At 42.2% G+C, this 13,708-nt stretch overlaps 1 protein-coding gene and 1 long non-coding RNA gene across 7 annotated transcripts in view; one reads left to right on the plus strand and one right to left on the minus strand.

Moving 5' to 3' along the window:
* LOC135911933 (uncharacterized) overlaps positions 1 to 13,708 on the plus strand; it is a 469,826-nt gene that overhangs the window by 452,285 nt on the left and 3,833 nt on the right. The gene's annotated exons all lie outside the window — the stretch shown is intronic.
* LOC135911931 (neprilysin-1-like) overlaps positions 7,717 to 13,708 on the minus strand; it is a 220,352-nt gene continuing 214,360 nt past the window's right edge. The window contains exon 7 of the mRNA XM_065444278.1: positions 7,717 to 9,573. Coding sequence (XP_065300350.1) covers positions 9,544 to 9,573 — 30 coding nt within the window. The 3' untranslated portion in view covers positions 7,717 to 9,543. The remainder of the gene's footprint in view (positions 9,574 to 13,708) is intronic.

The following is a 13,708-nucleotide window of genomic DNA, read 5'->3' on the forward strand; positions in this document are numbered from 1 at the left end:
ATCAGTATTTTCATTAGGGATGGGACTCATAAGCTTATCCACAATTAGCATTTGACTCCAGCCTGATATCGCTACATACGTTTTACATGCGCACATTCGAATTTCAAGGTCGCAAGCGTTCCAGCATACAAAAGGTGCGTTAGACATTGTAGGGGTAAAAGGGTGCTGATAAACAAACAAAAAATACGCGGATAGCATGCACTGCTGCTGTGAACATCGCCAAATTTTCAGTCGTGTGCGAAGCCAGGAACTCGCAAACGGAGCACGAAGTCGCCTTTCTCTCACATGCTTTTTTTCAACATCATTCTCACTCTTTTCAGGCTGACAAATTTCATCATTCACTACCATTACTGTGCACATTTTTGTCGTAGCTTAACGTACAGCCTGAAGCAACGAACTGCGTTTTGAACTTCACTACGAATTACGTACTTCTACCAGTAGGACTATCGCACTGTTGCCAACTGTACAGATCATTTCCTTGGCAGCAGCGGTAGTTGTGCTCACGCACTGGCTCCCGTATTCCTTTCGCGTTGCACAGAATTCGGTGTTTCTGCTGGATCAACCCCTTGGGTCATCAAGCAGGCGATCTTGCGAAGCAGGATCTGCGCACAGGACCACCAGGTAGGGCTGGCTAGTCACAGCATCGCTAGTTAAAGGCCGCCTCCATCTACCGTCGACCATTCTTCGCAGCAGCGGCACTAGTGCTCGCTATACTGCCGCAGTAAAGGAGTCTGACATTCCTCTGGTCATGTAAACAGCCTGTATTCTGGCCCTTTATTGCAGTTACCATCCACCGTGGCTTCTTAGCAGGCATCTGCGCTGAATAAGTTCATGATGCGCGACTATCGTATCCTCAGAGAGAGACGAGTGACTACGGTTGTGCAGCTATGTATACTTTTCACTCACCTTCTGCTTAACTTACTGAGTTCTGTTGTGGCTTTCGTCAAGCGATGGAAAATATATTGGATGTTGAGTGCAACGATATCAAAATTACGTTTTTGTACACCACGTCACCTAACTGTCCTATTTGAGCACCTTTTTTCATAGTTTTGGGTATGAATATTTATGTACTCTCCCTACTCACTTTGCTAAGAACGCCTGTGGCACCTTTATTAATTACACGTTTTTAAACTCCACTGGCCCACCGGACGCTGGTATTGCTAACGCAGACATTACCGATTACAACGATATCGTTCTCTGCTTTCACAATAGCTTTATCTTAAGAAAGACTTCATGCTAGAGACTTACACCTGACAAAGAAATCTTATTTATAGCCTACATAATATTAACTGATGATCTAATTATACTTAAAAAAGCATTTTTCACAGTTCCCATGGACACGTTCATCGTATCTTAACTTCCACTCTAACCGAAAAAATGCAGAAATAGGGTGCACTTCTAATACGGAGTTGCAAGATACGGATCAAGTCGTTTGCATTTCTGGATGCTATTCTAAAGAAGCTACTGTTAACATACGCGGCCCTATTTATCCTAATTTATTTGAAGATCTGCCTAGTTGCCTCTCCTCCAAGTGCATTCTGTATGCTGATAACACCCTTATATTTAATTCTAATAATTGTGTAACAACGCTAATAGGAAAGGTAAACGAAGGTCTTGAGGTATTCACGTGGTTTGAACGTAATAATAAGCTGCAGAATAATCACAATAAGAGGAATTTTGTCGTCTCTATCTGACATTAGCGATTGCCTGAGCACCTTCGTTCCACTTCCTACAACAGCCAATCGATCAAAGCAGTTCATCATTGCTCCTGTTTAGGTGTGGAATTTGATCGCCTTCTGAAATTTAACCTTCACGTAGCCAACGGAAAAAGAGAAAATGGTGTATGCACTACGTGTTACAATTAGGGCACGGCCATATTTCTCATTTTGTATGCTCATTACACTTCATTATGCTTTGCTGGTCACCTGGACATTAGCTATAGCATTGAATAATCGGGAAAGATACATCACCTAACGTCTCGTAGCACAACTTCAAATCAGTTATTACATGTACGTAATATTTTGAGTGTGACTGATACTTCTACATATATATAACCATGTCATTTTAATGTTTAGGGCATTAAGCAATATTATTCCAGTAACCATAACAGCAAGGAAATCGCCTCTGAATACAAACAAAACTAGATTTGCAGAGAATAACTTTAATTTACCAAGCGTTCGCACATATTACGGCAACTATCATTAGCTTTCTTTCTGGAACGCATTACCAATTCCTGTAAAATTGCTGAACGCTCAAAGGTTTCATACAGAACGTCACCACTTTCTTTCAGCTTCATCCTATACTCTCCTTTTTCAGATGTTTTACTTTAACCCTATTATATACAAATCCACATGATTGTTATTGTTCAATGCATTCGACTGCTGTTTGTGCGCTCCTTTGTGTCCCGCCTCCTAAACCCTCTTACTATCGAACATTTTACTAGTTGCCATGGTGGTTTGAATAAGTCTTGCCATCGTGCACAGGGGGCCTCATTTCTGATGCTAACTACAGGACCTACTTCTCTACATAAATATCTAACTATCCCCGTTTTGGCATTAAGTACATTGGTTGTGATCGTCCGCACACACTAAAACGATAGAGTAGCCATGAAACTTTGGCCTCGCTGCTTGCAAATGTAGTAGCCGTTGGGCCTCGAAAATTTGTGTAAGTTTGAGCTCTCAACTAGCTTGTGACGACACCGAATTCATGCCACACGTGCGCAGTGGCGGTCGGTCCGGGCCTCTCCTCGCTAGACGCCTTCGCATACTTCGCTTCGTGCTGAGCAACGCCAGCTTTACCAACAAATAGTAGCCGCATCCAAATTCTACGCTGTGTGCAATAGCTCAATACAAAGCGAAGTCTGCCAATACTTCTAACCAGGAGTGAGCGCGCGCTGTCAAGCATACATGTGGTCTGATCCTAAATTTTGCCTCGGTTGAGGCTGGTTGCATATTCAAAACTAATTCAAATTAGTGAGACTCCACGACTGCGATAGCCGCTAAGCCGCGTAGTCGAAGCTTGCGTGTTGCGTGGGTGGGCGCAGCTGAGCGTCATCAGGCGACAGGTCCCGATATTACGTAAGATAGCCGTGCTTCGGGAAGTACGCAACTCTTAACAAAATTTGAAACGCATTTTCGCTTACTTCAGCCTTTCTATTACGACGAAGCTGCTAGCCTCTCGTTGGTCGGCACTTTTAGCGTAGATGTCCGTGGGCAGCAAAACTGTGGGCCTATCGTGGAGGTAGTGCCTCAGCCGGTCGAACCGCATCGGAGGTGAAGCAGGCTTCAAGCACAGAGCAAAGTGCAGCGAAAATAGCACACTGCTTGAAATCACATATACAACATGCAGAAACACATTCGTTTCAATAAAGAGCAAGCAGAAAACAAGCATCCCAACAACATATCTATTGATAAGGCGCTCCTGATGACAGAGCGAAGCACGTAGCGCTTCCCGTATACGTTCCCCGCTAAAGATCACTGTTGCGCAAGTTGCTAAGGCGATGGCAGCTTGCCACGCGGGAATTGCCGTCACTAGCACTTTCCTATGGGTTGGCAACACATATGACTCAAAGGCAGGAGCGCAAATACGAGACGTGAATGGCAAAGGGAAAAACAAACGGCAGTACGACCAGTGGCGGGATGCAGTGAAGATTACCATTATTCCTATTACTGACATTACTCTAAATTATTGTTCGTATCCATACTCTCAAACACTGAAGCATTGCATAGCCGTCAGCAGTTGCAGTGGCTGCTTCGCCGGACATCCACTTTCGCAGGGCCTCGATGGCGAGGTAATTTTTTTAACTGCGTCCGTAAACAGACAGTAAGAGTGGCAAAAAGAGCAATGATCAAGACAGCGTTATTAAAACCAGCTACGAGCTAATAGCAGAATTCTAGGAAAATGTTTGCACTTGACACATCTAAGCATGTGTGGAAGCCGTTGGGGACTTTCGAAACGTATGAGAAGGCGGTCTTCCTCGAAAACACAGCATTTGAGAAAAAAGAGACGTACGTGTAGCGCACGACCAGAACATTTGGCTGAGATATTCACATCAGCGTGTGCTATTCGCGTTATGTTTCACTAACCAGAGAGGCAGTTTTGGTCCGCTCCTAGCACCATTTTCACAAAAATACAGGGAAAATATTCTAGAGCAAAGGTTTTCAGAGTAATATCGTTTTCGCAATACTGCGCACGACTCGCAAGGCTGCACCAGAACATACGCTGCACAACCTTACCTTCATCGAGGCCCAGTGCAGTGCCCCGCCTGTTCTCGCCCACGAACGGGGCCAGTAATAAGAGTTTGAGAGACTGTCGAACTTTATTAGTTTACACTCTAGCAGCAGGCAAAGGATGCTAATTGGCGATTCGGCTGCGGAAGTTTAGAAACTTGCTATAGACTTTTCTGCTTGCGGCCCTGATAACGATTATGCTTTGGTTATGATAACGGTTAGCACAGGTCACAGACAACTTAGAACACCTAAATGTGCCCAGTTAAATTCAGCCTGCCGTAATGCGGTCGTATATCCTACTTAAGAAAGAGATTTCAAGTGCTGAAACCATCTCGAGAGCACACAAATCTAGCGAGCGGTTGATTAAACTAGTTCAACATCAGGTTAGGCTTCGTCACGTCAGGTGAGCTGGCGGGAGTTAAAGAAGGTACAGCGTGTGACGACAATGGCAGTAATGCGTTCCTATGCAGAAGACGGCGGGGCATTCGCAACACGAGTACAACCACTTACCTGAGACTTCGCCCACCTTTTGATCTTTTGAGCTGCCCATCTCGACCCCGGGGTTCAACCAAGTTTTGACTTGTCTTTGCTTTGTCATTAACAACTAGATAATGACCTGAGCGCCCGTACCTGCGGTGTTATATTCCGATGACCTCCACCACCATCCTATTCTCCTTCAGCTGCCCAGCCGCTTCCCTGCCAACGCATACAATTAGTTCAACTCGTTACACGTGACGTGTGAGTCATCGTGCATATCATCGGCATTACACGTCGTCATTATCGTCGAAATACTGGGCTTATCGCAAGTGCTGCTTCCGGTGTTTGTTTTATATGTGCGTAAGTAGGCGTTTGCCGGAATTGTAGGTAATAGTGTCAATGGTCACGTCGTCGTGACGACAAACGTGACCGCTCGGACGCAGGTTCGACACCCGGCGTTCGAACTTGACCGCTCCAGCATCGGTCAATGGCACTGCGGCGAACCGGGCACCTAGTTGCTCCTCCTCGAGGAACTGTCATTCAAAGTGCATGGTGGGGAGATCCTCGCCATCATCGCCACTTCCGATGTGCACGCTGCTCTGTAACTGCGAGAAAATACAAATATTTGAGAGTGCTGACAACTCATTCAGGAAGAAATAAACGGTTGTCGCATGTTTTGCTGAGTTTTCCGGAATTTGTACAGTGCTCGACAGACAGTCGGTGCTATGAACAACGGGAAGTCGAAATATACGGACCCCGGTGGCTGTAAGCGCCGTACTACAGAACAATTCATATAAACTAAACAACTGGACACGCCATCTAAACCTGCGAATGCAACAATGCTCTCACGCGGGGACACATGCTTCGAGCTGACGTTCAGCAGCAAACGTACCGCGCGACCAATGCGCTCGTCTCCCAGCGCTGCCCTCTCGCGGCTCCGGCGCACACTTTCCCAAGTGACGTCAGTCGTGACGAATACGTTGGCTCGAGCTAATACGCGAACATTCTCCGGTAAAGGTAGCCAAACAAAACTATGCGCTTTCGAGGCCCGAGCATGCGGCCCAGCATTGCGTTATCCAGCCTATACCGGTATACACGCATGTACTGTCCTGCGGTTTTATTTACTGTTTTTGCTAACTGTCATGGGGTTTTACTGTTTTATCTTTAAGCGCTGTAAGCGTAATCAGACGACGTGCATTTGCCTTAAAGGAGTAGTTATCAATGAGGATGCATATAAAACAAATACATGCTTTTGCGAGACAACAGCTGGGCTGTTTTAAAAGAATGAAGTATGCAACGCTTGAGAGATAGGTAAATTCTACAGCAAAAATTTTGATTACGGACCTGAAGTGCTTTTTTCATAAAATATGCCGAACAGCAGCAAGCCTTGAAAAAAAATGCAGCAACGCAAAGTTTACAAATACGTAACTCTGCACCAAGACCAGATACTGCAGACCTGTAAACTTCATCTGTCAGGGCATTTAAAGTGGAGAGCTGTAACTTACGATGTCACCGCTTGCATTAAATTGTTTACGATGTTTGCAAGGGTGCTGCATAAGCCCCACTGACAAATTAATTGGTGTGTGCCAATATTGCATACTTTCGAATAACGAAACGAATAGTGTGCTATACGACTCGGTCTGCGAATATTTGCTAATCGTAAATGCGAATATAATCCGAATTTTCCTAAACGTTACCTAAGTCCGCATAAAAGTAAAATTGCAAAATATATACGGCAAGCTTTCACCAGTGCGAGCATAGTATGTAAACACTACATGGGAAGTTGCGTTGTGAAGCTGGCTACGCAACTTACGTAGTCAGATTAAGCTGGACAGCATTTATTCATGCACTTTGAAGAACCCTGTGCATGCGAATAAACCACTTCTTTGTTCCTAATGCTCCATTAATGATTTTAATAAACAATACTTCATGAGCCACAATATTATAATAGCGGAAACTTGCACACTTGAGTACTGGAATGGGAACATGCTTTTATATTGGTGAAAACGATTAATATGTATTTAAAAAGCTAACCTAAAGGGGTTGAGTATTCGACGCTATTCGATACGCGTCTGGCACTACATGATTTCTATTCGATTCGGTCTCAAATATTACTATTCGCACTCCCTCATAATGTAGTAGCACATTTCAAAGCAGTGCAGCGCACATCCGTTTTGTCCAGTTATCATAAACTATCGTGTGCAGGACTACCGTGTACTGGGGCTTAGGTCGTTCCCACGACATTCGTCATCAATCTTGCACATGAGTGCTTTACTTAACAATCTGAACTCGCTACTTTCCGGTCAGGAGAGCTATGCCTCGTTGACGCATGCATGCTATTCATGACCTGAAAGTACCAGACAGCATTAAAGAAATGAAATGCATTCAGGTTTGGGGAAATATGATAAGCCGCCATGCGTAGAAGTTTTCTGTACAGGGCTGTACTGCACTATACTAAGAAATGAGCTGTGATGCACATCTATTGTTGCTAAGGCAAGCGAGTGTTATCCACAGTTCGTAAATACCTTACACTAATAATTATTGAACTTAAATCTTTCTATAGCTGCATGCAGCTATAGAAAGATTTTTTTAGGCAGGTCCTGCCTAAAAAAATAGGCCATATTATGGCCCGTCTCATGAACAGCAAAGAGCCATGAATACTACAAATATTGAGCTGTCGATCACATAGTGCTGCTTGCCGAAGGCAGCAAAGATCTTGTCAAAAGCGCAAGTTCAAGTAATGAATCGGCACGGTATGTAAATTTTGATACAGAAACTACGCTCTAAAAACAGTTGCACCCTTTGGGGTGTATATTTCCTACACAACAATAATCGCCACCTCTCTTGCCCGCATTTCCCTTCTTTAACGCTGCGAGCCCGGTACTTCAAAGTCACGAACGGCATGCGCGTTATCTGCATGACACAGCATTCTCGACATGAAGGTAACGAGCGCAGCGTTTTCAAAAAAGGAAACGGAAGCAAGACAGAGGGCGATTATTGTTGTGCGGCACACATACACCCCAAAGGGTGCAATTGTTTTATGAGTGTAGTGATCTTCTTGAGCTGCTCCGACTGCGAGGCGCAAATCAAGCTAGTTTAGCGAAACATTTATTATGCGGTTGAGCAATTCTGTACTGTATTGAGCGCCTGTGCCTATGTCTTGCAAGTGAGTTATACCTGTTAACATTTCTATCAGTGAACCATCAGTATAAATAGAAACGTGACGATAAAATAACCTATCCGAATGCCTGTTAGAGCAAATACATGGAATTACTCTGTAGTCGGTTGTTAAGCATGGAGTAGGGGTCCGGAGTTTACATTTTGAAGGCTCAATTGAAGCCGCATTTACAAATGCAGGTGTTCTTGAAAACGGAAGGATATGTCAGAATTTTTTCGGAATTATTCACGTTTAACTTTACGCTGATGCTATCCCAAATTGTGCTTTATAAGGTTCAGTACAAGCAAATTATTCCGGAACTCAGTATTCGGCCTAAAATTTCTAGCTCACAATGTAGCTTACGGTATATTTTCATTAATAATTGCTACATAATTATGCATATCAGACTCAGAATCCTTAAAAAAGCATGTAACAGCGGTTTGTGGAGTATTCTGGAACATTTGAGTGGATACACAAAATCTTCAGCACGGTTCTTGTAGAACTTTCTTATGCTATATTTAAAGCTGGATTGTTTGTTATTCGAATCATTAACGTTTCATGTGAGTGCAGCTATTCAGCACCAATGGACGCTACCTGAATTGCACCTCTTGTATTTTTTCCTGCCGCGGCTAGCTCAATATGAACCGAAGCAAACAGCACTTTCAGGTATAGGCACAATGCGCGAACGTGACATAGTCACATTATACCGTAATGAAAAACTGTGTAGAGATTGAAATAGTTACGGACGTTTTCCACATTGGTTGCATGTTGATGATGAAAGCTAACAAAGCTTTTATCAGTTCGATGGTTGTAGCATGAAAAACAAGTGGAAATGTGCAAGTTTGTAACTGAGCATATACGGTTGGACCTAAATAAAATGATGAGGAATACAAAGAATTAGTTAAATGTTGTTATAACGAAACAGCATATACCGAATGTTAGAAAAAATGAAGTAGCTCAATTTAACGTTCATATTCCCTAGAAATTCATAGTGCAGTATGGGCAGTTTGAATGATGCAGTAAAGGATGTGACAAATCCTGTTTCCCCGTCCAACTTTGCTATGACGAAATTTTATTGTATAGAACATTATGAAGCAAGTCCAAAATTAAGAAAATTTCTTTTAAGTTACCATAAATTAAAAGCCTTGATTTTTATTGTATTCAATAGAACTCTTTATATGTCATAAGAAGTTCTGCATTGTTTCAGTAGAATTCTTGCGTGAAAACAACCGCAAGAATGACGGTTGCAAGAGTTTTGATTGTAGAACATATCTGACGTATAATGTGGCCGCGTAATACAGTCGAAGGTCGTCATAACAAATTGACACGCGATATGACAACACATTTAGTATGTGAAATTTGTTTACATATTTCTATATGCGTACACGTTAATAACAGCGAAAGGATTTGATAATTTTTCCCGTACATGGTTATATCCAATGATTTCTTATATCTCAAAGATGCGTTATATATATGTTTTCACTTCGACATGCAGAATAAGAAAGTTGCGCCCTACTCAACATCCTCTTCAGCAGGCATCCAACCTAGGGTAGCCGGCTGCGTGGAGACTTCTTGTTCAACGGACTGTTAATGCCATCCGCAAGGCTGGATCACGTGTCCCCTACGTTGCTCGCAATTGGCACGCGTGATCTGACATGAGCGTGTGACAGAGCATGCTGTTCACCTCTCTGCTCCAGGAAACAGGTGGACCTGCGAGAGAAACCAAGGCCAGAAAATCGCAGGATTCATGTCTTCATGAGCCTATTGAGTCGTTGATCTGGCTAAACAGTTACAGCGATGTCGCAGCGCGGTCAGCAGTAATATCGTGCTTTTCATTTCTTCATTTGTTGATTTCAATAAACAACGAATTATCCGCTGCCCCGCTCTATAGACTCTCAAACGGTGCAACATGGTCCCATACAAATATTGGTGCAAAAGAGGTTCACCTGTAGGTTTCCTTTTCACATAGAAATAAGATTCAAACTCAGTTTTTTGGATGTGTGAGCAATGTGCATTGCAGTTTTCACCGATGACGTCGTCGGTCTTATGTACTTTAGCAATGCTACTAAGACAGTTGAATGGCAAACTAACTGCTGTTTTTCAAAGAGATCAATGCTCTTTTCGAAGTCCTAGGCCATGGCGAGCTGACGAACACACGAATCCGAGACCTTACCGAATCCGAAGGCAGGCGACTCAACGTTGACTCTGAAATGCTTCTCGATACTGGTCATTGCATCAAATTTTTGAGGTAACAGTAAATAAGTCCTGTTTAAATGCTTTTACTCATGAAAGTGCTGTAATCTGATTTCATTTACTTGTAAACATGGAAGGAAATAGACAAATAATGGAAGGTGTACAACTGTCTAAGCGAGGCTAGGGACTCATTGACACGGACGATCGAGTAGCGGGCTACTGACGCAAAACGAATGCTCTTCGATCCGAGCGACCATTTGCGGTCATACATAAGACCGGTTGCTTGGCAACCAATTTGATTATGCAACCTCTGCAACTCACCAGTGTGAACGGGCCTTTGTTTGCTCTTTTATTCTTACGTAATACTTATATGGAGGTCACTGCCTTTCATGTCATTTGACGAAGTTAATCGTACTTTGTGCATTACCAATCAATTGTTACTCTCATTCTATGGGATGATAAAACCACTGACAGTGATGAAGTAACCCAAACCTTTGCAATCACCACTAGTGTTCTGCCGCACGAACCTGAAACATGCGAGCCCCTTGGCTTCATCGCAAAGAGCAACAATATACATTGTGTTCCAGCTATCATGAATCGAGATTTTAAAATATTCAGATGCCCCGTAGGCGAACGGAACCAAGACAATGTTGTTTGCCGTCGCTTTGAGATACTCATTGTTTTTATGCATTCCGTCAAATTACAAAATAATAAGTAATTTTTCAACTTCTCAACTACTACATTTAGAGGAAAAGTGCCACTGAGAAAATTGTAGAGCGACATTAACTCCCGATACAGCTTTCTGTTGCCCTGCAAATGCTTTGGAAGATACGGCAATGCCTACAATTTTTCTCTTATTCTACAATTTGCCTTTGCGAAGCGTGCGATTTGGCGCTGGTATGTGAAAAGCACGACACTTATCAAGCAACATTTAGGAATTCTGTATCTGTTGTGTTTCAATGTGACATATGCATTCTGGAAGATTGGTCAAAAAACATGAACACCACCCCCACTTTCTCACGGCACATACCCGAAGGCTGAATCAAAATAAGGAAAGTAACTCCAACAATTCGTGCTTTCTAATTTAATCATTCTATTAACAGATTGGTGTGTTTCAGAGACATCTGCGTACCGACATCATACCTTCGTGATTTGTAGGAATCGTACCGTAGTGGGGACACATTACTACTACTTATTTCCAACATGAATATATTTCTGACTTATACACTAGATGAAACATGAAGTTAAATGAAGAGAGAACTGTCTTCACGAAAATATCAAATGAAGTTGACAGCTTATCATACCATGCAGTACAACCTCTCCACTAAAAATCTGAATGACGTAAGAACATATAAGTAGCTTCATGTTGCAACAACCAACAAGTTATGTTGTGCATATATTTTACGTATGCTTATGCATACGTTATGCGTGCGTTTTGGCAATTTTAGGTTTGCCTATGCATACGTAAAATATGTGCATACGTAAACTAGCATGTTACAACCTTACTTAAAAGGCGCTCTTTAGTTATTCTTTTAGCTTAGAGGATTATTATATGACTAAGCCTACAGTATAAATTCCCAGTCTAGGACCCAATCGCTAAAATTAGCAGTGCTTCCGCAGACACGATCGAGCGAAAACCTCTTCAAATCACATTTTCAAAATTCAGCACTAGTGACTCTCTTGTATTAATTTTTTAAAATGCTGATAGCGCCATACCCAGATTTGAAGATAGGCGCAAATCTTTCTGTAGTATCTTGGTGTGCGAGGAGCCTGAGGCCTCTGTATCAAATTCTGGCCGTGGCGGTCGCATTTAAAAGGCGGCGAAATCCAAAAACGCCTCTGTACGGCGCATTGGGTGGATGGTAAAATTAAAAGAAAAAAATACGGGTGGTCAAAATTAGTCCCGACTCCCACACTATGGCGTGCCTCATAAATATGTTGTGATTTAGGAACGTAAAAATCCCTAATTGTTTCTTATATTTTTCATTGTGTATTTCCCCCGTTGCCTGAACCCGACAAAGGATGGCCGCCATAAGCGAAATTGTCACCTAGCTCAGTGAAGTATAGCGTCCGATAAAAATGTGAAATGGTCATGCTCTAAATAGTCAAGGAAACTTAATTTATCGGACTACTGTCGGAAAGTTAATTCACATTAAAGATGTTGTAATTTTAACCGTGTTTCCATCTTCACGACTCCGCTGGGAAAGTAATGATCCATGAGCAGGAAGAAGGCACTACGGAACAAGTGAAATCTTGAAGTCAGGCTAACAATACTGCTTCGTTCGCACCGCCAAGAATAGCAGATCTCAGACGATGTTTTGTGGAGACAGTTGAGAATGTTATGGATCATGTTCGTGGCGATGGCTATGATTCTAACGAATAAGACATAGGTATTACTGTTCCAATTCGCCGTTACTGTTTCAGACCAGACGGCAAGAGATGCTGTCAAAGGAGTGCAGCACTATGTTGAACGCGATTACTGCTTTCTTGCAATAACATGACTTTGCTCAAAAGATGCCACAATATTGGAAGCACACTTCACCAAATTACGCTTCTTTAATAGCGTAATATCAAAACAGTCGGACGCTCTTTGAATAAAATGATTGCCGATGATGCTTGCATCCTTCCCTTAAATTAAATTTCGGATAAACGGCACAAAATTCTCAGTCCCTTCGAGTTCGTTTCAAGCGGAGCGTACTGTAAATATTTAAATAAAAAGATACGTGAACAAATAAACGAATAAATAAATGTACGTACTTGGATATTGGCCAAGAATGCAGTGGCACATATTCTGGGTGTCTAAACAAAAAAAAAATGAAGTATAACAAAGACCCCTCAAATATAATTTGTCACTGCATTAATAGATTGGTGTGCTTTACGGAATATTGAGAGCAGATATATGCTCAGGTTTTATGTAGGAAGTTAGCTTTTACTCAGCAGAATAGAAAGGGGATTAGCCAAGGGGCCCGATTTATATTAATAATACAAGAGGCTAACAAAGACAGCAAGGACAACAAAGGGAAAAACTTGTACTGGCTAACATAAGGAAATGATAAATTGTTGGCAATGAAATTGCCTGTAAAAACAACTTGCCGTAGGTGAGGAATGATCCAACGTCGTCACATTACGCGCATAAGAGACGTGGGATCGTTCCCCACCTGCGGCAAGTTTTTCAGGCAATTTCAATGCCACTAATTTATAACATCTTTAATCATTTTAGCAAGCACAGGTAACTTCCCCTATGTTGTCCTTGGTGTGTTTGCTTGTTGGTACCTCATGCTAATAACACACACACACACAAACACACACACACATATATATATATATATATATATATATATATATATATATATATATATATATATATATATATATATATATGGTAGTCTGGAATTGTTCGCAAAAATAGGCTTGCTTTACCATTTCTACCCTGATGTCCGCAACTACTGCGAATCTTGCTCAGCGTAACTGATTAGTTCCAAGAACGAGCTTTACAAGATTTTGCAGCGATAATGTACTTCACACAGAATCAGCTGGCCCAACTTTCATCTCTGCATGATCAGTTGGTCTTTTAGGTCTTTTATCTTAGGTCTTAGGTATCTTAGGTGTTTTATTTTAGGTCTTTTAGTTTGCAGGGACGAGATGGACAAAA

Source organism: Dermacentor albipictus, chromosome 9, assembly GCF_038994185.2.
Source record: "Dermacentor albipictus isolate Rhodes 1998 colony chromosome 9, USDA_Dalb.pri_finalv2, whole genome shotgun sequence".
In the NCBI taxonomy this organism is placed as follows: domain Eukaryota; kingdom Metazoa; phylum Arthropoda; class Arachnida; order Ixodida; family Ixodidae; genus Dermacentor; species Dermacentor albipictus.